This window comes from Pelophylax lessonae (assembly GCF_965119305.1).
Source record: "Pelophylax lessonae genome assembly, chromosome: 6".
Taxonomy (NCBI): Eukaryota; Metazoa; Chordata; class Amphibia; order Anura; family Ranidae; genus Pelophylax; species Pelophylax lessonae.
In genome coordinates, this window is record NC_138773.1 from 18,996,642 (window position 1) to 19,023,129 (window position 26,488).

A 26,488-nucleotide genomic window follows, 5' to 3' on the forward strand; every position below is an offset into this window, starting at 1 on the left:
CAGGGGGTCCAGTATGTGCTGGTTCACCGTTTCAGATCCGAAACTGGTCTGAATTTTTGGCTGAATTTGGACTTAAAACGGACCAGAAGATGCACAGGATCCTTCTGCAAACCGCTCCGCAGCCTCCCTAGAGTTTTGTGAACCGGGTTCATTGAGAGCCAGGCACAGTCTAATGACATGCGAATTGGATGCGGGGAAACCCACATCCAATTTGCACCAGTGTGAACCCAGCCTTAGCAGTGAAAAGATAAAAAAAGTCATATGCAGCCTTATTTTTTCTTTTGTATAGAGCACAAAAGTGGTGAAGGCTCATACCCTTCATCAGGTGTTGTCAGTTTGTCATTGTGGAGATGTCTCTTCATATCCTGCCATGCCACTAGCACAGGAAGTGAAGAATAATCCATTCACAGGGAACATAAACAGCAATAAAACCCATTTTTTGAATAGTGTAGAAGGTTTACAGCCTCACTGTGGTTTTAATGGCTGTGTCCCCGCTGGGAAGTCTTCCCACACTTTATAAATGCATGGCATATTATCCAACACTGACACACAGTGTGCCCACGGGACATGAAGCTTAGAGAAATCTCCTGAATTAGGAACTCAAAAGAAGCTTTATTCCCTCCCCTCTAAGAAAAAAAAAGTAAACTCTTATTTGTTTCAATGTCTCCATTGAAGAGGTTCTAACTATTCCCCACACAATCGAAAACTCTGTCGGGCATTGGACAGTTGAAGACCAGGCATTTTTTGGCACTTTTTGTTTACATGTGTAAATCTGTGTTTTTTTTTGCTAGAAAACTAGTTAGAACCCCCCTCAGGTCAGGCCCCTTGACACGATCCCCTGTACTCACTATACTGTTTTTCTAGGGTCTCCAGTGTCTCCCCCTCAGTCAGTTCTTCTGGTCCTCTGGGTTTAGCTCTGTTCCTCTGGCCCTCAGGGTGACCCCCCTGAGGCCACATGCCACTGCTACAGAGGAGGAGGCAGCCGCCCCCCTCCCTCCGGGACTCTGCTCACCAGCCAAAGACCCCTTGACACAATCCCCTGTGCTCACTATACTGTTTTTCTAGGGTCTCCAGTGTCTCCCCCTCAGTAAGTTCTCCTGGTCCTCTGGGTTCAGCTCTGTTCCTCTGGCCCTCAGGGTGACCCCCCTGAGGCCACGTGCCACTGCTACAGAGGAGGAGGCAGCCACCCCCCTCCCTCCGGGACTCTGCTCTCCAGCAAAAGACCCCGCAGCACATGTGCTCCTGACTTTTATACAGTATCCCAGAATGCACTGAGGCAACCTGCCCCTACCAATCACTAGGACTGGACCAAAGCCTATGCATCCATTTGTCAGGTTTCCTCCCATTGTCCAACATGTCTCCCTATTGGACCAGTGTTTTCAAACACTCTCTAGACTGAATAAATCGCATACTGAGCACAATGAGCAGACCTCACTAATAGATCCTGCTCTCTGATAAGCAAAGCAATAAAGATTTGCCTGCAGCCCCTCTGATAGGCAGACAGAGCCAAAAGCTATACTCTCTCACTAAGACCTACCTAGGAGGGTGCTACATGTCAGTGATCTGCTGAGTTCTCTGAAAGGGGAGAGGATTATAGGAGGTGTGGTGAAGGCACTGACTGGACCAAATTTATTTTAACAATGGATTGATTTCATCATCTTTTCTGTTTATCACCAATCATGTTGTGGTCTTACAGAGGGGGAACCTCTGGGGGAATCAAGGATGGAGAAAGATCTGGGATTTCTAGTGGAAGATAGACTAAACAATAGCATGCAATGTCAAGCTGTAGCTGCCAAAGTCGGAAGAATATTGGCATGCATAAGGAAGGGGATATAGAGAGAAAGATATACACCGCTCAGGCAGTTGGGACTCCACAGCCAGCCATGGGTGCAGGACCTCTGATCCCCACCGCAGACAGAAATACAAGAGAAATGGCCGCACACCAAACGATGGCTCACAATGAAAGGCTTTATTGAATAGGGATGCAAGGTAGAGCAAATGGATGGTAGCCACGTTTCACACGACCCACAGCGTGCTTGTTCACTACCTTCACTACAGCACGCTGTGGGTCGTGTGAAACGCGTCTACCATCCATTTTCTGTACCTTGCATCCCTATTCAATAAAGACTTTCATTGTGAGCCATCGTCTGGTGTGCGGCCATTTCTCTTGTATTTCTGTCTAAGGAAAGGGATATATTCCAGAGATAAATCTATAATCCTACCACTTTATAAAACTCTGGTCCGGCCACATCTGGAGTATTCTGTCCAGTTCTGGTCGCCAATCCTCAGAAGGGATGTGCTGGAACTGGAAAGAGTCCAAAGAAGGGCAACTAAACTAATTAGGGGATTGGAGGACCTTACAAGCACCTAATTTATTCTCCCTGGAGAGAAGACGCCTGAGAGGGGACATGATAGCGATTTACAAATACCTCAATGGCGATCCCAGTATAGGAAAAAAACTATTCAGTCTAAGAGAGTGTAAGAAGACACGTGGCCACACAATGAGAACGGAGGAGAAGCGGTTTAACCTTAAGCTGCATAAGGGGTTCTTCTCTGTAAGGGCGGTAAGAATGTGGAACTCTCTTCCACAATTGGTAGCAGCAGGGAGTATCAATACTTTTAAAAGACTCTTGGACATGTATCTCAAAGAATACAATATCCAGGGGTGTGGGAAATGAATTTCGTCACTGACACACACACACACACCTACACAGGTTGAACTGGATGGACTGTTGTCTTTATTCAACCTCACCTACTATGTAACTATGTAACTATCTAAACCTATGGACTATTCACGGACTTTATAATTATAAGGGCATATAGTTCATTTGTTCCTTTAATTTAACAGCGCTGCCTTTGCTGATTGGTGGTTTTGATACTCAGGTTTTTTTTTCAATACGTCTATAAATGGTTGAGGTTTCTGTGCTGGGACTGTGCTCACCGCCTGCTCCCAGCACAGTGACTAAGCTGCCATAAACATCTCCCATTCTCTATTATTGATTGGAAGTTGTCAAGACCAGCTCCTGATCATGTGACCACTGTGACAGTCAAACACAGTGGTCATGTGACCCATCAGTCCTTCCTGCCCCTTGGGCATGAAGAGCTAGTTAATAGGATGCCAGGGTTGGGCTGGAGGAGTTGGGCTGGAGGAGTTAAGAAGATACAAGCTTTGATAATCCGGAGGAAACAGCATACCATGCTTTCAGGGCCAGATTAACGTAGGGGCTATTGGAGCTGCAGCTCCAGGCCCCTACCTTTTATATAGGCCCCGGGTTGGCCATATTCACTGTTACCGCTCTTCTGTCACTTGTAAACACAGAAGTCTGGCTTCTATGCTCGCTTCCCCAGGCAGCACCCTCAGAACCTCCCCACACAGCACGTAGGCCGGACAAGGAGGGACAGTTGCTGATGCATGGATGTGTTTATGGGCTTCAGAGACAGCATCCCATGTTGAATTAGGCATGCATGGCTGCACCCTTCCTCCTCTGGGTGCATGGCAAGGCACGGCCCTTAAGGCCCTTCAAAATCCTCAGCACCAAGCCCATGATGCTCTTAATCCAGCCCTGCATGCTTTACAATTCTATAAGGATACTGAGTATAATTTATATGTATAATTTTCATTGTTATCAGACCCATAATGTAATGATGATATTGAGCGGGGGTGATAAATGACATTTGTGCCATCAACTGCATATACTGTATATGGTCAACTTACAGGTGCACATACTGTATGAAGTACATGTTAGTTATTCTTTTGATTAAATTAAGGAATATCGTTATATTTGTAACAAATAATGTTCCTTCCCATTTGTACATTAAACTATGGAAAGTTTGGTATTTGCTTTATTCAAATTTTTAGGGAAGAATCGCAGGTTGCAGCTGCTGATCCGGAGGCTCTCCCCCTCTCTCTGTTGCTCTGTGTCATTGGAAGGAACAGAATTATTGGGAGAGGATCATCTCAATGTTTGGAACTCTGTTTGAACACAAAGGGGTTTACAAAAACTCAAAAACTGGAGAGTGTAAAACCTGGTGCAGCTCTGTATAGAAACCAATCAGCTTCCAGATTGCATTGTCAAAGCTTAAAGCAGAGTTCCACCCATTTTATGTGTAGCATTACTCCCATGGGAACTGCTGAGTGTGGGTTCCCCTGGGTTACCATTAGCAACAGTAGAACATTCTGACATTTTTCCAAGTGTTTTACCTCAGACAAGGATCAGTCCAGTTTCTTTGGTTTTTATGTTTTATTAGAAACTTGGATTGGAGAAGGGATGAGTGGGATACTCCAACTGAACCAAACTATGCACAATAGGCAGGGATGATCTAGAAAGTGCTGATTGACGCTGGTTAACGCTGACTGAGCTGATTGAGCTAGTCACGGCTAGGCCGTTACTTCACTTTGCCCTTGGCTGTGAAAGAGTCCTTTTAGCTCCCTGAGGTGTTCCTTTCCTGAGGTAGCTATCCTTTAAAGAAGACTGCACTGCTGAGCAACTTCAGGGCCCTTCCTGGCGCCCCCTTTACCCCCTAATCTTCAGGGCTTGACAACTTGGCACCCCCTTTACGGCATCACTCTGGGTTAGCTGGCTCCTTGATCCCCTTGACCCCTCTGAAGTGGTCCCCTCTCTTAAGCAGACCCCTGGGCAGATCCTTAAGTACTCGCGATACTGTATTTCCAGAAGTATTCTGCCCAGCAGCTCCACTTGGTCAGCACACTGGATCCTCTGCAGCACAGCTCAACCTCTGGGTCCCTAGGCTGATGACTGCCTAGACCATCTTCCTCACTTCAGCAGGAGGAGAGACAGCCGTCAACCTCCTCCTAGGACTTTGCTCCTGCCAAAAGACACCCTGTCACATGCCCCCTCAGGATTTATTTCCAATCCCAGGAGGCATTGCAGCAATGCCCACCCACTGGGACAGTCATAAACCCTGGTGTGCTATTGGCTAGGTTTCCTCCGCTGTCCAACAAGGTCCCTCATTGGATACAGTGGGGAGACTCCCCAGACTCAACAGGTCACACCTGGAAGTATGTGACAGGCTAACTAACAGATTAGACCCTCCTGATAAGCAGATAGGGCCACACATATGTTTTACCTAGCACCTACCTAGGAGGGCGCCACATTATATATATATATATATATATATATATATATATATATATATATATATATATATATAGTATTATAGAAAGAAGAGAGGAAAAACCCAGGGGGTCTAAAATGTTGGAAAACTCAACCCCAGATAGGGGAGTTAGCCCACATTATTCTTCTCAAATTTAGGACTTTCGTTATTTTTAAAATAACATCTTTATTCAAATTATCAAAAAAGATAAAAACATTGTATATAAAAAAGTTGTACAACCATACTTCAGGCACAAATGCCTAGATACAGTCAGTGTAGATACAGTACTGATAGGTCCGATGCGTTTCACTGAGCGTTGTGCTCGTTCAATAGCCTCTTTAGGGACCACATGTAGTACTGTTTCTACAGACAATAGCGCTGTTGAGACTGCGTGCACATAATCGCGTAGATCTACGTGATTATGCGCAGCCGAACTGCCCTGCCGCAGTAAATCTGGGTGGGGTGGTCGGCAAGTGGTTAATCTCCTCTTCTCAAAATAGGATAAATTAAGTTCCTCTAATCTTTCCTCATAGCGGAGCCCCTTCCTGCATCTTATCAGTTTGGTTGCCCTTCTTTGCACTTTCTCCAGTTCCCCGATATCCTTTTTGGGAACTGATGCCCAAAACTGAACTACATATTCCAGATGAGGTCTTACTAATGTAGCACTGCCCCCCAGGGAGCTGCTGAGATTGGATTCCCCTGGGTTACCCATAGCAACAGTCTGTAAAACTCATCACTTTAAGACTTGGCTCAGACAATGAACAGTTCAGGGAATTTGATTTTTTGTGTTTTATTTTAGAACTTGGATGGGAGAAGGGATGAGTGGGATACTTCAACTTGAACTACGCACAATTTCTGAGGACAACTGACTGTAGTGTGTGGCAAGGCCGCAGTTTCACCTTGCCACTGAAGTGAAGTAAAACATATGTTCCTGAATGAATTTCCCTTCAGGGTCCTAATCTGGCACCCCCTTTCTCACTAGCCCTTGTCCACTGACTCCCCTCTGGAGTGGTCCCTGTCCTGGGCAGACCCCTGGCAAGCTTCCCGGTACTCACAGACACTGTTTTTCCCTGGGTTGCTCTGCTTTCAGCTCCACTCATCAGTATCCTGGACCTCCTGGCTCAGCATCACACACTCGGTCCACTAGGCCGACTGCCTGTGACCACCTTCCTTGCTGATAGAAGGAGAGACAGCCATCACCCTGCTCCTGGGACCTGGCTTCGTGCCCAAAGACACCCTGTCACATGTGCCCCTGGCTTTTATGACCTATCCCAGAATGCACCCTGTTTTGCCAATCCACTGGGACAGCCACAAAAGCATGTGTGTCACTGACTGGGTTTCCTTTACTGTCCAACAGGGTCTCCTATTGGATACAGTGGGGACACTCCCTCATCCCAGATGAATCACACATGGACACATGCAACAGGCAGAACTAACAATCAGGCTCCCCTGATAAGCAAATAGAGCTGCTAAGCTTTTACCAACCTAGCACCTACCTAGGATGGTGCTACATCAATGATTTGGATACACGTGCAAAGTAAAAATTGCCCTACAAAACGCAAAATGAACAACCAATTTGCCTTTAGTAAGTCAACCCTCTGGTCCGGCCACATCTGGAGTATGCCGTCCAGTTCTGGGCACCGGTCCTCAGGAAGGATGTGCTGGAACTGGAGAGAGTCCAGAGAAGGACAACAAAAATAATTAGGGGAATGGAGGACATCAGCTATGAGGAAAGACTACAAGCACTGAACTTATTCTCTCTGAAGAAGAGACGATTGAGGGGGGATATGATATCAATGTACAAATACTGTACGTGCGACCCGAGCATAAGGAACAAACTTTTCAGAGAAAGGGAATACAATAAGACACAGGGCCACTCACTAAAACTAAGGGAAAAACGGTTTAACCCTAAAATACGTAAGGGGTTCTTCACTGTCAGAGCAGTAAGGATGTGGAATTCTCTTCCACAAGCAGTGGTATCAGCAGGGAGCATCGATAGTTTCAAAAAATTATTAGATGGGCACCTTAAAGATCACAACATACAGGGGTATACAATGTACTAACACACAAGCACATCATAGGTTGAACTGGATGGACTGATGTCTTTTTTCAACCTCACTAACTATGTAACTGTGTGACTATGTGACTATGTGACTATGTAACTATGTGACTATGTGACTATGTAACTATGTAACTATGTGACTATGTGACTATGTAACTATGTGACTATGTGACTATGTAACTATGTAACTATGTGACTATGTAACCCTTATGTATTTTCCCAATGACAGATCTCCTTTAAGTTTGGAAATCCACCTATATTTCACACAAGCTCAGAACTTTTATTTGATAGTAAAAAAAAAAAAAAACCCTTAGATAAGGCTAACAGCAGAGAAGTCAGACTGATAAAGAAAAAGGGATTCTAAAAGTCTTTGTATAACCCGGAAAAACTGGAAAAAAAAACAGTTGGTTTGATTCATACAGAGAACTTCGTCCTTGTGTTAAGTCGTAAATGCAAATATTTGGCACACATTAATTATAGAGAAAAATAAAACAGTTTTCACTTGCAAGAGGAGAAGTAACACAGATTTAATCAAAACTGGTCAATGTTGGAGTGACAAGTCTTCTATAAAGACCACACATACACAGATGACTGCGAGAGCCTGAATATTCTGTGTCCTAGAGAGACATCATCATCCGAGGCTCACCCAATGTCCAATCTACTACTACACCAGCAGACAGTCTGTAGGTGATCAGACCAAAGGTAAGAGTTGTGCTGGTGGAAGAGAGAGAAACCGTTTTACCGTCACAGAGGGGGGGGGGGCTGTTATACTGCAGTTTATTTAACCCCTTAATTACCAAGGTAACACAAATGTTAATGCCTGAACACAGTTTTGCAACTTTGACATGTGTTAGAAAAACCGTACATATCATAACAGCCAGGGCTTTTTTCAGCAGGAACGCGGGGAAACGCCGTTCCGGCACCTCCAGCACTGAATGTATGCAATGGCAAGGGGTGTGCTGTAGGGTCTACTATTGCTGGATGCTGGGAGATCTATTGTTGCTGTAGGTGATCTATTTATGCAAGGCGGGCTATTGTTGATGTGGAGGTCTATTGTTGCTGGTGGGGGGGATTGTTGCCGGAAGGGATCTACTGTTGGTGGAGGTATCTATTGTACCTAACTGCTGGAGAGTCTAATAATGCTGGCTTTTGGGAGATATGTTGTTGCTTCCAGGGGTCTATTGTTACTGTGGTGATATTTTGTTGCAGGGGTCGACTGTTGATGGGGCAGTCTATTGTTTCGGGGGGGGGGGGGGTATATTGCTGCTGGCTGAAGGGGGGGTCTATTTTACAGCTTTTCTTGTTATCATTAACAAATCCCATACAAATTACCTAGCACAGCAGAATGATACTTGGCGCTGTATTCTCTAAATGAGGTGGTGCTTGGAGGTGGGTAGTGGGTGGAACCAAGGGATGGTGCTCGGAGGTGGGTAGGGGCAAAGACCTGAAGTGACTCAGAATGGAGGTGGGGAGTTCCAGTACCTGTATACTGAGAAAAAAAGCCCTGATAAAAACTACTTAATATATCCAGGTGGAATAAACCTTGTACAAGTTGGGCTTTCATTTGGTTGTAAATAATAATTGATGTCTCCTAATTTTATTTGTATCATCACAGGAATTTCAAAACTGGAGCGAAATAGTAAAAACAAAAAAACAAAAACAAAAAAAAATAAAATAAATAAATAAATATATATATATATATATATATATATATATATATATATATATATATATATATATATATATATATATATATATATACAGTATATATATACTTTTTAAAAATGTAGCTGTATATTTCTCACTAATGCCATGACCTACTACCAAAGAGCAACCCAAAAAAAATTTCCCTGCTCATGACAATTGCAAAGATACCACATGCGTCTATTATTTGTTGTTTGTACCCATAGTAGGGCCCTAGTTCTAGTTATCTTTAATTATTATTTTATTATATTATTTTTATTATATTTATTATTTTTATTTTATTATTTTTATTACTATTATCATTATTATTATTATTATTATTATACAGGATTTATATAGCGCCAACAGTTTGCGCAACGCTTAACAAAATGAAGGCAGGCATTACAGTTACAATAAAATTTGGTACAAAAGATATCAGAGGGCCTCGCTCGTTAGAGCTTACAATCTAAAAGGGAGGGTCATTTGATACAAAAGGTAATAGCTGTGGGGGATGAGCTGATTGAAAAAGTGAAACAGTGTATTAGTTAGAAGCCGGATAGGCTTCTTTAACCACTTTCAGACCGGAGGATTTGGCAACTCAATGACCAGGCCCAATTTTGTGATTCGGCACTGCGTGATTTTAACGGAAAATTGCGTGGTCGTGCGACGCTATACCCAAATGAAATAAACATCCTTTTTTTTCCCACAAATGGAGCTTTCTTTTGGTGGTATTTGGTCACCTGTGCGATTTTAATTTTTTGCGCTATAAACAAAAAAATGAGCGTAAATTTTGAAAAAATAACAATATTTTTCTCATTTTTTTATATGAAATTCCCCCCAAAAAATGTAAAAATCTAAATTTTTTAACATTTTAGGCCAATTTTTTTTCTGCTACATATTTCTGGTAAAAAAAAATCGCAATAAGCGTATTTTGATTGGTTTGCGCAAAAGTTATCACGTCTTCAAACTAGGGGAAAGATTTATGTCATTGTTATTTTTTTTTTTTTATTAATAATGGCGGCGATCTGCAATTTTGCCGGACTGCGACATTGCGGCGGACAGATCGGACCCCTAACTGACATTTATGACACTTTTGGGGGGACCAGTGACATTACTACAGTAATCAGCGCTAAAAATATGCACTGTTACTGTAATAATGACATTGGCAGGGAAGGGGTTAATACTATTGGTGATCAAGGAGTTAAATGTAAGCCTAGGGCAGTGAGTCTAACTGTATGGAGGCGGGGCTTGTGAAATGATCATAGAGACCTGTGATCCTATATAGAAGGATCACAGGCACTCTGTGATCATTCTAGAGAGAAGAACGGTCAGATGTGTTTACATTAGCTGACCGTCCTTCTCTCTCAGCGGGGAGCGATTGCGGGTGTCAGGCGGCAATCAGAGCGGCTAGCCCCGTGCATCGGAGTCCCCGCTGACGAGTGGGGGTGGGAGCGCGCCGCCGGTAGCGTGCACTCTCCCCCAAGCTGCAGGCGTGCAACCAACGTAGGTCTACGGGGGGCTGCCTACAACAGCTGGCCGTTCTTCTCTCTCAGCGGGGAGTGATTGCGGGTGTCAGGCGGCAATTAGAGCTGCCTGCCCCATACATCGGAGTCCCCGCTAATGAGGTGGGAGTGCGCCGGCGGCGGCACGTGCTCGCCCCCTAGCCTCCTGTGAGCAAGCGATGTACAGCTACGGCGATTTGCCCAGGAGCGGCTTCCTGCTGCTGTATAACTGCGGCGGGCGGTCGGCAACAGGTTAATACTGCTGTAAACATATTTAGGACATACTTCTTGAAGTACTAAGTGACGCAAGAAACAAAATAGGAGCATAGGACATTCAATTTCTTATGTTACCTGGAAAATCGTTGTTCGGTTACAAAAAGGAGGGTAGAAACTGTGTCAATTATGCTTATTACATTCATAATGTGGTCAAATGCTCAAATGAAACTATCTATAAAAAATTTCTACGAAATAAATGTGAGCAGAAAAAAAAAAAAAAATATGAAGTGTGACAGACCCAACTGGGACGGAGGCCAACAGGGACTGCAAGTTAGCCTCTTGCCTACTGACTATGGGCCCTGGCATCTGAGGGAGCTACAAGCATTCAGGAAGACGTCCTGTTGTATAATGCAAGATGACATTACCACATTTAACAGTCAAGGAGGCCGTGATGGTCTCTGCCAATTTGAAACTCAGTAAGATAGATATGAAAAGAAAGCTGGTTAATGAGATGTGAACAGCCCTGGGGCATCTTGAATGCTGGAGAACTGGTGCCAGATTGTCTGGGGTGGGGAATTCCTTTGTCTGCTGGTTTTACTGATAAAACTTGTCTAGGGGCCTGGCTGTTAATTCATTTATTGTTTAATTAGATCACTTTTAGCTGCTAGCTGTTAGATCCAGTGGTGGCTGGATTTTTTTTTTTTTTTTGGGGGGGGGGGGGGGGGCGCTCAAACAGAAAAATGTAATAGGCATTGCTTTGCAGCAAAAAACATGGTAAACAATTGCGTGACTTTGAGGTCACAAATGTGTTAAAGGGGCCTTCGGTAATCAAGGTGTAGTGTGCCCCATCAATGCAGAGTGACCAGTGTGCCCCTTTCAATGCAGAGTGACCAGTGACCAGTGTACCCCATTCAATGCAGAGAGACCATTGTGCCCCCTTCAATGCAGAGTGACCAGCGTGCCCCCTTCAATGAAGAGAGACCAGCGTGCCCCCTTCAATGAAGAGAGACCAGCGTGCCCCCTTCAATGCAGAGAGACCAGCGTGCCCCCCTTTAATGCAGAGTGACCAGCGTGCCCCCTTCAATGCAGGGAGACCAGCGTGCCCCCTTCAATGCAGAGTGACCAGTGTGCCCCCTTCAATGCAGATTGACCAGCCTGCCCCCTTCAATGCAGAGTGACCAGCGTGCCCCTTTCAATGCAGAGAGACCATTGTGCCCCCTTTAATACAGAGTGACCAGCGTTCCCCCTTCAATGCAGAGTGACCAGGGTGCCCCCTTCAATGCAGAGTGACCAGCGTGCCCCCTTCAATGCAGAGAGACCAGCGTGCCCCCTTCAATGCAGAGAGACCAGCGTGCCCCCTTTAATGCAGAGTGACCAGCGTGCCCCTTCAATGCAGAGGGACCAGCGTGCCCCCTTCAATGCAGAGAGACCAGCATGCCCCCTTCAATGCAGAGTGACCATTGTGCCCCCTTCAATGCAGAGTGACCAGCCTGCCCCCTTCAATGCAGAGGGACCAGCGTGCCCCCTTAAATGCAGAGTGACCAGGGTGCCTCCTTCAATGCAGAGTGACCAGCATGCCCCCTTCAATGCAGAGTGACCAGAGTGCCCCCTTCAATGCAGAGTGACCAGTGTGCCCAGTGCACTTACCTGAGAATGGTTGGACTATGCAGAATTAGATCTGCTCCTTATCCGATGTCCATGCTGCTGGACCAGATGTTGCTGTTTCTGTTGGGTAGATTTGATGGCTAAGATAGCTTGTCTGTTCTTATAATGTACCATCTGCAGGGTGATCTCCGCGTTCCATCCCTCGTCCTGCGGGCACCGAAAATCAATCTCCCGTCCCTTGGCCATCACCACCGTGAAGTAGACGTACTTGCCTTTCCGCTCCACACAGTCCACCGTCTTCATGTTAGAGAAGTGCAGCTCCCTAATGCGAGCCGGCTCTGGCGGGGGACTGTGCTGCTCCAGCTGTTTAGGGGGGATAAGGAGCAATCCTTCCTCGGTTAGCAGACAGCGCTTCTTCTTCCGCAGCTGCAGCAAACCATCGCTTCTCTTCTCCAATACTCTCTCCTTCACCACCTTACAGCTGCTCTCTAGCATCCTCCAAAACCAGCGAGCGTTACACCACTTTAACACGAGTATCAGCGGCGGCTGCTCTTCAGTTTCCCCGCGTCTCCTCTTGTCCTTCCGTCTCCTAGCCAATGAAATGGGTTCGCCTTTTGACCAATCAGTAAATGGGTCTTGGACCCACTTCCTGATTGGCCAGGAGGAGGATCCTTGTGACAATAGCAAATTTTCATTCGCTATTGTCACACAAATGGGTGGGCTAGGGTGCAGTGCTCTGCACCCCAGGTCCACCCTTTTCTGAAGCCTATTAGAGCTTCTGGCTCTAATCAGGTGATTCAGAAAAAAAAAAAAACGATTGAACTGCATGCGTCCGGCGCCCCGCATGTAGATTAGGGGGCCGGACGCATGGATAGGGGGGGCGGCACCCCTGCGCCCCCAATGCACCAGCCGCCACTGGTTAGATCACTGTTTGAGTAGATCACTATTATCTGCTAGCTGCTAATTAGATTACCGTTTTAGTAGATCACTGTTAGTTGTTAGTTGGATTGCGGTTTAAAGTTTGGATTGTTCATGAGGTGACTGCCCCTATTTTTTGTATAGTATAAAAACCTGTATTTCTGTTCAATAAACAGTCCTTCCTTTGGTTTTTACCCCAACATCTTGTCTGTGTATAATGCTTGGGGTAAAGGGCTGATATTAGCTATCGCTCTGCTTCCAGGCGGTCCGTCACATGAAAAATTTTAGTATTTTGAAGGTTTGCACTTGCACAATTTAAAAGGATTCTGTTGTTAGTTGATCAAAATTATACAAAAGCCATCTCTGAAAAAAAGACCTCAACTCACTCCTTCCACCATCTTTTTCACCTTTCTCTTCACCTTTCTCTTCTGTCTTGACAAAATACTGTATGTGGGCTAAAAAATCCTCTATATCCAACACACTTCAGGGTTCCTTCTGCTGAACCCCACGTTCCTACAGGAAAACAGTATTAACAATGGACCGCAGTTGTGCACCAGGCATCTGGCACACCCTGAAGTTTTGGATGCTAAAGATTTGGAGCTAGGGTGTGTCATCGAGAGAGAGAAAATGACTTTAGGAGGGATACATCATTTTGATTGCAGGATGGCCTTTTGTAAAATTTTGTTCAATGTCAAGTTTGACCAAAGCCACTTCTCTTGTAGATCACAGGAGTACACTTAACTGCACACTCCTGTGACCCAGAATCTGCTGATAGTGGGCTATTCACAGCAGCATTCACAAGTATCTGAATACTTTGTTCTGTGGAACAAAATGCATCAGCGTGGGCCCAATCAGTGATATAATCACACCGGCTACATCCAGAAGAGTTGGTTATGTCTTTCTGTCTCTGTATGACATTTTGCTTTTAATAAAATGGTTTGAATATATTACATCATGCGGCTTTCCTCTTCCCTTTTTTATGTATGACCTTGATTCCCATACCACTAGATGTCTAGTGGCAAGTCTATTGTATATACTGCTGTGAAAGATTGGAGTTTACCTATTAGGGATGAGCTTCGAGTTCGAGTCGACCAGCCAGTTTGCTCGTTCATCAAATGACGAATAAATGGGCTTTAACATGGATTCTGACCTCTGAGAATTCCAATAAATCACCTGCTGGCCAGGGGATTCAAACCCACAGATTCTCACCTACACCACCGTAAAGCCTGCTTAGGCTGAAAAGACTCTCCCTAACTTTTATCTCATCCACTGTGTGTAGGGTGAAATAGGAGTAAGTTAGTTATGCAGGGAAAGTGTGTTCAACCTAAGCGTGCTTGACGGCGGCGTAGCTGGTAGATTACGAGGTCTACAATAGCGAGGTTGTGGGATCAATTCCCTTGGTCAGTGGGTGATTTATAAGTGTAATTCTATAGTTAATAATACATTGCAGGCAGGAAGAGAGATTTTTGCTTTTTACAGTTTGTCGAGATCAAATAGTGCAGTGTATACCACAAAGTATGCCCCCCCACCCCAAATCACCTTGCCCCCATGTTGATGGGGAAAGGGATATTTTCCCGACAACCGAGGGCTGTGGTTGTGGGCGTCTGTGGGGGGGAGGCTTATCGGAATATGGAAGCCCTATTTAACAAGGGGACCCCCAGATCCTGCCCCCCCCCCATGTGAATGGATATCGGGTACATCATACATCATCATTTAGGCTTTTGGGTGTGGATTCATAATTTTAAATTCAAAAATATATTATGAAGTGTTTACTCATTTCAAAAACAATTATTAAAGATTTTTTTTTCTTGAACTCATTTGTCTGATTCCTTCAAGTGTGGTCCCTAAAAACCAGGGCTATTTTTTTTAGCTGAAACCTGGTGTAACTTAGTTCCACCACCTATGGCTCAGGCCATCTGCTCCCTCATCACCACTATCACTTGTAAACACAGAAGTCCGGCTTCTGTATTTGACAAGTTATAACTTGTCTCTTAGTGGCTCCCACTGAGTGCAGGGTGGGGACAAGGGGGATGCAGATGCCTAGGGTGCATTGCAGATGCTTACACCCCCACTGGATGATCTCCTCACAAGTGAGAGAGGCAGAGCCACCTACAGTGAGGTACTAGAGCCGACTGGGTGCTTCAGATTAATATAGCAACACAAGTAAGACGTGTGGAGGATGAAGGAGCTTTAAAGGGGGGGGGGGGTTTATATGCAGAGATCAGAGCCGAAGAGGGGTGAAAGTGAGATGTGGATGGGGGATGCAGAGGTAAGCAGCTATGGATGAAGGCTGAACCTTGCACTTGTGTGTATCGCACCCCCTTGCTCTGCACTCGTAGTACGTAATGCACGTCTTGTATTTAAAGCAGAGTTCCACCCTGGGAATACTTTTTTTAATAAAAATACCCCCCGGGACAGTCAGGGCTAGTACATTCCACAATGGCTAGCCTCTGATCTGTCCCGGGTTGCACTTACCTTTTAGGAGAAATACTTATCTTGAAAAAGTATTGTCCTGCGCTGCCATCTCAGGTGTGGGCAGCTTGAAGCCAGCGCGATCCTCTTCTGCGTCCTCTTCCTTCTTCTTCGGTCCCACGATGCACTGCACCGGCCCCGCCGTCACTTCCGGTGCACGCGCGTCATCCCTAACAAGCTTCTGGGCATGCCCAGAAGCTGTTTAGAAGGGAATGACGCGCGCGCACCGGAACTGACGTCGGGGCCGGTGCAGGCGCAATGATTCCTGGGAGCGATGACGTTCAGCTCCCAGGAATCATTTCAAAAGCCAGGAAGTGACAAATCGCCGTGGCCGCCAAGGGGAGGAAGAAGGAAGTAAGGTAAGTATATTTTCTCTACGAGGTAAGTAAAAAAAAAAATTGCAATTATCCATTTGTTTTTCAGGTGACCCGGAGCGAGAAGATGGAGGTAAGTATAAATTTAGGGTGGAACTCCACTTTAATATCCCTTTAAGACCCTCCCACTGTTTGTGAAATTTGACCACACCCACTATTTGATGCGGTTTGGAGTTTGTGTGTGTGGGGGGGGGGGCGGTTGTGGGGGGGAGTCGTGGTTGAGTTCCTGTACCTATTTTCTGATAAAAAAAAGCCCTGGTATCAATTATATCAATTCTGTCTTCTGTTTTATTCTTCATGAATTTATCTTTTCAGATGACGATGGACAAGAAACATACAGTTGGTATTTTCTCCAGATCCGATAAGACAGATTATGCTTGGCTGATATCCATTCTCACATCGGAAGACTGCAGTGATTGGGTCCAGGATGTCAGATCCACTGTTATATCCAACACTTTAACAACATTTATAGGTGATGCATCTCAGTGCTCATTTGGAATCCTGTACCACACCAAGAACAGAGGAGGAGTCAACATTTCTGATATAACAGGATCCCTCTACGATGAAGAAATGAAAATCCTATATGAGTTACTTGGTAAAGGACAGATCAATACATAGATAGATACTGTATATCCCAAAATAGTTGTGCTGTATAAAAAAATAAATAAAATTGACATTGATTGTGTACACCACAAATAAAAAATAGAAATCACATAAATAGATAAATAAAATAGTAAAGTCCAGTGATATATAAAGCTACAAAATGGAATCTTGTAATTAATTGAATAGATCCGATCCTCAGTGTTCACAGAAAAGTGTCCATCATTTCTAAATAAAGCAACGTGTTGTAATCAATGAGCCCACCATCTCAACCACCTCAACACATCCAGCCTCCTACCAAAGAGACACCAAAGAGACAGACCCCAAGTTATAGGAGGTCTAATATAGCATAAAACTGCGAGAATGTGTAGCATTAGATCAGCCAATAAGGGGACACTGAATGGCACTTCACATCGGTACTCAATTGTGTTATTCTCCTTCTGTTCCCTAAAAAGATGTCTCAGCAAGAGGTGAAACCTCCGATAGTGTGATACTGTTTAAAATTGTATTTATCAATGGCTAAAAAATTACTTACAAGATACTTCCTTGCAACTGCACACTGCAGGCTCTAGCAAAGAGTAGGTGACGTTAGCACAAGCTCCGCCCTACCCCGACATACGTTTCGTTCAAACAGACGTTGTCAAAGGGATCATAGATATAAATATTTTTAACTGTAATTCCCTTACATATGATTCATTATTCAAAGTGATCACAACTTCAGATCACTTGGCTAAGTCTATTTTTTTATTTATTTTTACTTTTTTTTTGTACACTGCATTTTGTTTCAGAGATGTACAGTGGGTACGGAAAGTATTCAGACCCCCTTAAATTTTTCACTCTTTGTTATATTGCAGCCATTTGCTAAAATCATTTAGGTTCATTCTTCTTCCTCATGAATGTACACATAGCACCCCATACTGACAGAAAAACACAGAATTGTTGACATTGTTGCAGATTTATTAAAAAAGAAAAACTGAAATATCACATGGTCCTAAGTATTCAGACCCTTTGCTGTGACACTCATATATTTAACTCAGGCGCTTTCCATTTCTTCTGATCATCCTTGAGATGGTTCTACACCTTCATTTGAGTCCAGCTGTGTTTGATTATACTGATTGGACTTGATTAGGAAAGCCACACACCTGTCTATATAAGACCTTCCAGATCACAATGCATGTCAGAGCAAATGAGAATCATGAGGTCAAAGGAACTGCCTGAAGAGCTCAGAGACAGAATTGTGGCAAGGCACAGATCTGGCCAAGGTTACAAAAAGATTTCTGCTGCACTTAAGGTTCCTAAGAGCACAGTGGCCTCCATAATCCTCAAATGGAAGACGTTTGGGACGACCAGAACCCTTCCTAGAGCTGGCCGTCCAGCCAAACTGAGCTATCGGGGGAGAAGAGCCTTGGTGAGAGAGGTAAAGAAGAACCCAAAGATCACTGTGGCTGAGCTCCAGAGATGCAGTCAGGAGATGGGAGAAAGTTGTAGAAAGTCAACCATCACTGCAGCCCTCCACCAGTCGGGGCTTTATGGCAGAGTGGCCCGACGGAAGCCTCTCCTCAGTGTAAGACACATGAAAGCCCGCATGGAGTTTGCTAAAAAACACCTGAAGGACTCCAAGATGGTGAGAAATAAGATTCTCTGGTCTGATGAGACCAAAATAGAACTTTTTGGCCTTAATTCTAAGCAGTATGTGTGGAGAAAACCAGGCACTGCTCATCACCTGTCCAATACAGTCCCAACAGTGAAGCATGGTGGTGGCAGCATCATGCTGTGGGGGTGTTTTTCAGCTGCAGGGACAGCACGACTGGTTGCAATTGAGGGAAAGATGAATGCGGCCAAGTACAGGGATATCCTGGACAAAAACCTTCTCCAGAGTGCTCTGGACCTCAGACTGGGCCGAAGGTTTACCTTCCAACAAGACAATGACCCTAAGCACACAGCTAAAATAACGAAGGAGTGGCTTCACAACAACTCCGTGACTGTTCTTGAATGGCCCAGCCAGAGCCCTGACTTAAACCCAATTGAGCATCTCTGGAGAGACCTAAAAATGGCTGTCCAACAACGTTTACCATCCAACCTGACAGAACTGGAGAGGATCTGCAAGGAGGAATGGCAGAGGATCCCCAAATCCAGGTGTGAAAGACTTGTTGCATCTTTCCCAAAAAGACTCCTGGCTGTATTAGATCAAAAGGGGGCTTCTACTAAATACTGAACAAAGGGTCTGAATACTTAGGACCATGTGATATTTCAGTTTTTCTTTTTTAATAAATCTGCAACAATGTCAACAATTCTGTGTTTTTCTGTCAGTATGGGGTGCTATGTGTACATTCATGAGGAAGAAGAATGAACCTAAATGATTTTAGCAAATGGCTGCAATATAACAAAGAGTGAAAAATTTAAGGGGGTCTGAATACTTTCCGTACCCACTGTATGTTAAAATGTAGCCACTGTAGGGTTTTTCACTTTTTAAAGCTGGAAGAACTACTAATATGTAAACCAACAGATGTTCTAAACTAGACAAGCAAATTAAGAATTAATAGTAAATACTGAGAATGCATTCAGGTAGGAGCCCTCCACATAAACATGGGTACAAAATATCCCTGAACTGTGGGATGGCTGACATAGCACAAAGGACCACAATGCAGAAAATAATAAAACAGGGGATTTTCGCGATGCCCAAAACCTCAGGAACTGGACTTACAAGAAAACTGTTAAAAATATTGATATTTTATTACATACAAAAGTATAATCCAATCTGATAAAAACAGCTATCTGAGTGTGCATCATTAATACCCCCTGGACAACATCCATTGTTACCCTCTGCTATTAGAATAGGCCGACAGCACGAAAGGCTGCCAACTGTTATGGATGAGCTTTAGTAATGACTGTGGGATAAAATGATGTCCATCTGGCTTTGTTACCTGTTATCCTCTGCATCCTGCTTATTATGTGCCTGGCCTTGCCATCCTAATGTCTGCTTTAATAGGGAGGACCTTCTCTGATAGTACCAGGATCTTCGCTTATACCGGCTATGCTCCTGAAAAAGAAGATAAACTCCGGAAACTACATTGAGATTACTCATCCATCCCTCACCCTATATGATTTGTAATTCTAGATGAATACTATCTTTTCTAATAAATGTTATATTAGCATAGTTACAGTATGTTTGAAGGCAGGTGTCTACAAGGTGAATGTTCTGCAATAGCAAGTGAGCTTAGGCTGCCCAAGTTAGGGAAGAGTTAAGATTTTTCCACCAGTTTCCCAGGGTTTATGGGTCCTGCCTTCCTTACGGGCTTGATAGATATAGAAGAAAGGCCGGTCTTTGGGGGGGTTTTAGGCGGGGCCGCATGGGAGCCGGAAGGGTCCCAGTCAAGTTGCACTTAAATGCTGCAATGTTCTCTAAACACTTTAAGTATAGTTTGTGAACTGTTCTTAAGCCTGGTCTGAAGTTTTTCAAAGGGGGTGCATGGTGGTACGTGGTGTTTTAGAAGAACAGGGCCTGTAAAGCACACCTGGGGTATAAAGCAAGGCCACTACAAAGGGTTAACTTGGCAAAAGAGTTGAAGCAGGAGAGCAGTTGCAACAGGTAACCGAGAACGGATGAGAATGTATAGCAGCCGGTCATAAAGCGTGGTATCTGACATGAGTGGCAGCTCTTCCCATAGCAAGAGTGTTCTGCCTCCCTCACTAGCGGTCAGTTACCCCAAAGTAACTGGGGCTGAGACCTCATGTACCTAGCTGCATGGTACAAGAACGAGTAGGGATAATAAAGATAGATTTAGGATTTTGTTGTGGGACTTTTAAGGTGCAAATACACAGTAGTAGAGTAGGGGAAATGTTGAGCCAGGCTAGTGCTCAGCGGGGACCTCATTCTGTCACTAGGAGTGAGGTGGCAGAGCTACGCTGGACTGATGGAGAGGGCATAGGCTCAGCAGTGTCCCTCCTAAATGCAACATACATTGAGGAAGGTGTATAGTGACGTGGGATAGCACATTCACAGAGGGACTCTATATATTTAAAGTGGTTGTATAGTCACTAGTAAGACATGCTGTAAATTTCCTCTCTTACATGAAGATATAATGTGCAGTATCTGTGGTTTTTAAAAATGATTCCGCACAATCCCTTATTTTATAATGCCGCTGGGCGCTCCTGTGACCTGCTGGCATTCTCCTTCCTGATCTGAGCACTATAGTGGGAGGAGAGCGGCGATTGGGCTTTGCAATTCCATTCCGTTCCAGTGGGGGGGAACTCTTAAGGTGTCAGCATACCAAGACATTTTGGAAAATTCATGCTTCCAACTTTGTGGGAACAGTTTGGGGATGGACCCTTCCTTTTCCAACACAGAAGTCTTGACCTCAACATGAAAGAACACCTTTGGGATGAATTAGAGTGGAGACTGCGAGCCAGGCATCTTGTCCACATCAGTGCCTGACCTCACAAATGTGCTTCTGGAAGAATGATCGAACATTCCCCTAGACACACTCCTAAACCTTGTGGACAGCCTACCCAGAATAGTTGAAGTTGTTTTAGCTGGGCCAACTCAATATTAAACCCTACAAACTAAGGCTGGGATGCCATTAAAGTTCATGTGCGTGTAAAGGCAGGCGTCCCAATACTTTTGGTAATATAGTGTAAGTGTAACTACTTTTTTGGAACATTAAATCCACCATGTCTACCTACAGGGAAGGAAAATGTAATTGTGGTGATTGATGATCTGAAAGACAGCAGTTATGAGGAGAAGAGACGAATATTGAATATTCAGCCCAGCATCGAAACATTGGCCTGTGATCTTCTTCTCATTTCCAACACAGAGAAAACAAACACAACAACACTGGTCACCAAACTGAGAAATCTTCGACCTTTCCACTCAACGTCAGGTATATAATATGAACTATGCTTTATGTGAAATGATAAAACTCTAATGCCACATGTTTGATTTGTTACAGTTTTGCTGATGAACACATTTTTGATATCCAACATGAGAGTTATCAATTCAAAAACCAAACAACATTTGGAAGCTTCCATTGTATTTTGAATAATTTCAGCAATCTTTCTCTAATCAGCCATTTATTTTGTTTTTCTTTCCATTTTATTTTCATATCAAATTAAAATAAAACCTTTTTTTTTTTAAGAAAAAGTACCAGAAGTCCAGAAGAGTCATGATGGTCTTTTCTGCAACAATGATATAAAGGACAACATCAAAATCAAAACTCCAAACTTCAAATCTGATTTTTTGGAGGTATCAAATGCCAATAAAAACCCTGAGTTTTCATCCAGATCTGGGAGTCCTAAGACAAGGAACAATACTTCTGAGGTTCAGATGAACGTTTGTGCTCCTGTGATGTCCAGCAGATCAAAGGATAATAAGGAACCCATCTACATGAATCTTCCTTCAGTCTTTGATAGTTCAGAGAGGTTGGCTAGCTTTGGCAATCCTAATTGCCGGGACAACATTGAGAATCTTCAGAGCTCCTCCAGCAATGAGAATCTTCAATCTTTCCACTCCACGTCAGGTATATAATATGAACTATGCTTTATGTGAAATGATAAAACTCTAATTCCACATGTTTGATTTTTTACGGTTTTGGCGATAAACACATTTTTGATATCCAACATGAGAGTTATCAATATAAAACCAAACAACATTTGGAAGCTTCCAATGTATTTTTAATAATTTCAGCAATCTTTCTCTAATCAACCATTTATTTTGTTTTTATTTCTATTTAATTTTCATTTAAAAAAAGGGGGGGGGATGGGGGAGGAGAGTGTTGTCTCCAAAACGGTCTCCAGGGAGGGAATAGGAATGAATAGTTGGATTTTAACGGTACCTCGATTCAACAATATTCACATAAAGTTAAAAAGTATACAAATTTATAAGATACAACATATTACAATATTAACCACTTAAGCCCCGGAAGATTTTACCCCCTTCCTGACCAGGGCCTTTTTTGCGATTCGGCACTGCGTGATTTTAACGGACAATTGCGCGGTCGTGCAACGCTATACCTAAACTAATTTGACATCCTTTTTTTCCCACAAACAGAGCTTTCTTTTGGTGGTATATGATCACCTGTGCGATTTTTACTTTTTGCGCTATAAACAAAAAAAAGCTTAAATTTTGCAAAAATAACAATATTTTTCACATTTTTTTATATGAAATTCCCCCCAAAAAAATGCAAAAATCAAATTTTTTTAACATTTTTGGCCAATTTGTTTTCTGCTACATATGTTTGGTAAAAAAAATAGCAAAAAGCGTATTTTGATTGGTTTGCGCAAAAGTTATTGCGTTTACTAACTAAGGGAAAGATTTCTGTCATTTTTGGTGTTTTTTTTTTAAACGCGTAATGGCGGCGATTTGCTATTTTTTTGTGGTACTGCGCCATTGCGGCGGACAGATCGGACCCTGGACTGACATTTTTGACAATTTTTGGGTTACCAGTGACATTTCTACAGTAATCAGTGCTATACATATGCACTGTTACTGCAAAATTACACTGGCAGGGAAGGGGTTAATTTTATTGGGGAAGGAGGGGTTAAGTGTGTCCCTAGGGGCGTGCTTCTTACTGTGATTGGACATGGCTACTGGTGTAGGAACAGTGATCAACGGTCCTACATAGTAGAACCGTATGATCACCATTCCTACACAGGGGAGAATGACAGGCGGCTTGTTTACATCAGCTGCCTGCCTTTCTCCCTTCACGGAGGATGATCGCAGAGTGACCGGCGGACATCGGTTCCACCGGTCAAGCGCACGGACTTCCCAGGGAACGAACCGGGGCGGGCACGCGCCTCCGTGGGCACGCGCTCGCCCGCTATTGGCTCACAAGCAACTGACAGGCTAGTGACGTATATATATATATATGTCACTTTGCCTGGCCGGGGCTGACCGCCGCAGTATATGTACTGGACATCCAACATCAGTACATTAACATCGATACAGATGAATACTTATTCATGAAAAACAGTATGCCAAGATTGGACATGGGCATATATTCCTCTACATGTTTCGTGGGGAAAATCCGCTTCTTCAGGAGGAAAAAGTGTATATGCGCGCTCTAAAGATAATGAACAGCATATAAATAAGTAAACATATAAATGATAATATATAGGGTGAAATCCCATAACTGAGAAGCAACCAAAGGAAAAAAGGGGGTGAAATGGAAAAGTGGGGAACAATGAAATAGAGATGGATATGCTATACTACTAGGGTGAAATCCCACAACTGAGAACCAACCAAAGGAAAAAAGGGGGTGGAATGAAAAAGTGGGGAACAATGAAAAAGAGATCGATATGCTATACTACTAGGGTGAAATCCCATAACTGAGAAGCAACCAAAGGAAAAAAGGGGGGGGAATGGAAAAGTGGGGAACAATGAAATAGAGATGGATATGCTATACTACTAGGGTGAAAACCCACAACTGAGAAGCAACCAAAGGAAAAAAGGGGGGTGGAATGGAAAAGTGGGGAACAATGAAATAGAGATGGATATGCTATACTACTAGGGTGAAATCCCACAACTGAGAAGCAACCAAAGGAAAAAAAGGGGGTGGAATGGAAAAGTGGGGAACAATTAAATAGAGATGGATATGCTATACTACTAGGGTGAAATCACATAATTGAGAAGCAACCAAAGGATAAAAGGGGGCAGAATGAAAAAGTGGGGAACAATGAAATAGAGATGGATATGCTATACTACTAGGGTGAAATCCCACAACTGAGAAGCAACCAAAGGAAAAAAGGGGGTGGAATGGAAAAGAAGGGAACAATGAAATAGAGATGGATATGCTATACTACTAGGGTGAAATCCCACAACTGAGAAGCAACCAAAGGAAAAAAGGGGGTGGAATGGAAAAGTGGGGAACAAAAAAAAAAAAAAGGGGGGGGTACAGGGAAAGGGATAAAATGAAAAGAAAAGTGTGAAAGAGAAAAAGAAAAGAGGGATATAAAGAAAAGGAATGGGGAGGGGAAACAGGGGGGGGGGGAGAGAGAGAGGAGGGAGGAAGGCAAAAGAGTGGAGGAAAAGGAAAGGGAAGGAAAAGGGGGGGGAGGTAGGGAATAAAGAAAGAATGGGGATTAGCAAAGGGAAGGGTGTGGAGAGGGAGGGGAAGGGAATAACAAAAAGGAGGAGGTGGGAGGGGAAACGAGGGGAAGGGGGAAAGAGAGAGAGGAGGGAGGAAGGCAAAAGAGAGGAGGAAAAGGAAAGGGAAGGAAAAGGGGGGGAGAGGGGAGGGAAAAAAGAAAGAATGGGGATTAGCAATGGGAAGGGAAGGGGAGGGGGAGGTGGAGGGTTAGGGGGAGGAAAACAAGGAGGAGAAGGAGCAAAGAAAAGAGGAAGGGAAAAAGGAAGAGGGAAGGGGGGCAAAGAAGGGGAGGGGAAGGCGGGGAGTATATTTGAAGTGTACGCTACATTTGATGTTGGTACCTTTAATTCCCTTTATCTACTTCAGGCTTTTTGTATTTATTTAATTTTCATATAATTTTTTTTTTTTTTTTCAGAAAAAGTACCAGAAGTCCCCAGGCGTCATGATGGTTTTTTCTGCACCAATGATATAAAGGATCAAAAGGATAAAGAGGAACCCATCTACATGAATCTTCCTTCAGTCTTTGATAGTTCAGGGAGGTTGGCTAGCTTTGATAATCCTAATTGTTGGGACAACTTTGAGAATCTCCAGATCTCCTCCAGCGATGAGAATCTGAGGACATGGGATAGATCTGGGAGTTGTGAGACAGTGAACAGGAACGAGGGTCCAGAAACATGTAGGGGTTTAGAGACTTTAGACACAGAGAATTTGTATGTCGATTCTAAAGTACCATTTCCAGATGAGCTCTTTAAGGAAATGCTTGAAAAAATACACAGCAAGGAAAACTCTGAAACAAAGCCCAGCTACAAGAATAAAAAAATAGTATCCAAGAGCGAGAAGCCTCCTACATGGTGCAATCATAAGAATTCAGAATCATCGTGCAATAATAAGAGCCCTGAGAAACATTCCAACACCCCAAAAGCCAAGAAATGGTTCTATAATGAGAATAGCCAAACCTGGTACAGAAATGAGAATCTTGAAACATTGTCTAGTGATAACAATCCAGAGACTCCATCCACATCCACTCCTGGTAGTAATGTCCCACAGCCAAGCAAAGGCAATCTTAGAACACAGACAGAGCCAGTGACCAAGAATAAAAACCCAGTGAGAAGATCCAACAATGAGAATATGAAATGGAACTTCAATGAAAGTAGTCAGACGTGGTACAGAAATTAGAAAGTATGACCAAGCCAAGAAAACAGTGACACAGTCCAGATACAGTGTTTTTTATTTTAAAACATTTTGTATTATTTTGTTTTTAACTGATAAAAGAATTGATATAAGAACATATTATCTGCTGGAAATATTTATTTACAAGGCACTGACAGATATGTTTTCACATACAAATGCTGACTAAAATTGGGCAGATGTATGTTATCATGAATTTTGGGATTTTGAGCGAATCAAGCTGCATCCATGAAGGACATTTAGATAGAGATGACTATTATCTACAAAACAACTTCAATAAGGTCCACAAAGCATTACACGGTGATCACATGATATTATGTGCTACAGCAGGGGTGTCAAACTCAACTTCCTCGCAGACCACATCAGCATTATGGTCAGAGTTGTATAAAGTACTCGAAACCCATACTTGAGTAGAAGTGGAAGTGCTCGATCAAAAAGTGACTTGAGTAGAAGTACTAAAGTATTCAACATTTTTTGTACTTAAGTATTGCAAGTAGTTTTTTTTTTAAATTTTGCTACTGAAGTACTAAAAGTAAAAGTACCAGTAGTTTTGAAAAAAAAAAAATTGCTACTCAAGTACTGAAAGTAAAAGTACAAGTACTGTGTTATGTAGTTATTAAAGAAAGAAGTCAAAAGTTTGAACATCATATTGTTTTTTATTATTTCAAA

General features: G+C 43.4%; 2 protein-coding genes across 2 annotated transcripts; one reads left to right on the forward strand and one right to left on the reverse strand.

The window, feature by feature from the left end:
- Nucleotides 1-12,240: 12,240 nt before the first annotated feature.
- LOC309558216 (pleckstrin homology-like domain family A member 1) lies at nucleotides 12,241-12,678 on the reverse strand (the record flags this gene model as incomplete). Its single annotated transcript, XM_082261237.1, has 1 exon — nucleotides 12,241-12,678. One exon carries the CDS (start codon nucleotides 12,676-12,678, stop codon nucleotides 12,241-12,243), a length of 438 nt encoding a protein of 145 aa, XP_082117363.1.
- Nucleotides 12,679-16,268: 3,590 nt separating this feature from the next.
- Nucleotides 16,269-25,807, forward strand: LOC309558467 (uncharacterized protein; the record flags this gene model as incomplete). Its single annotated transcript, XM_082261538.1, has 4 exons — nucleotides 16,269-16,542; nucleotides 21,233-21,427; nucleotides 21,683-21,955; nucleotides 25,152-25,807. The coding sequence occupies 4 exons, from the start codon at nucleotides 16,269-16,271 to the stop codon at nucleotides 25,805-25,807; spliced, it is 1,398 nt and encodes a 465-aa protein (XP_082117664.1).
- Nucleotides 25,808-26,488: the final 681 nt, after the last annotated feature.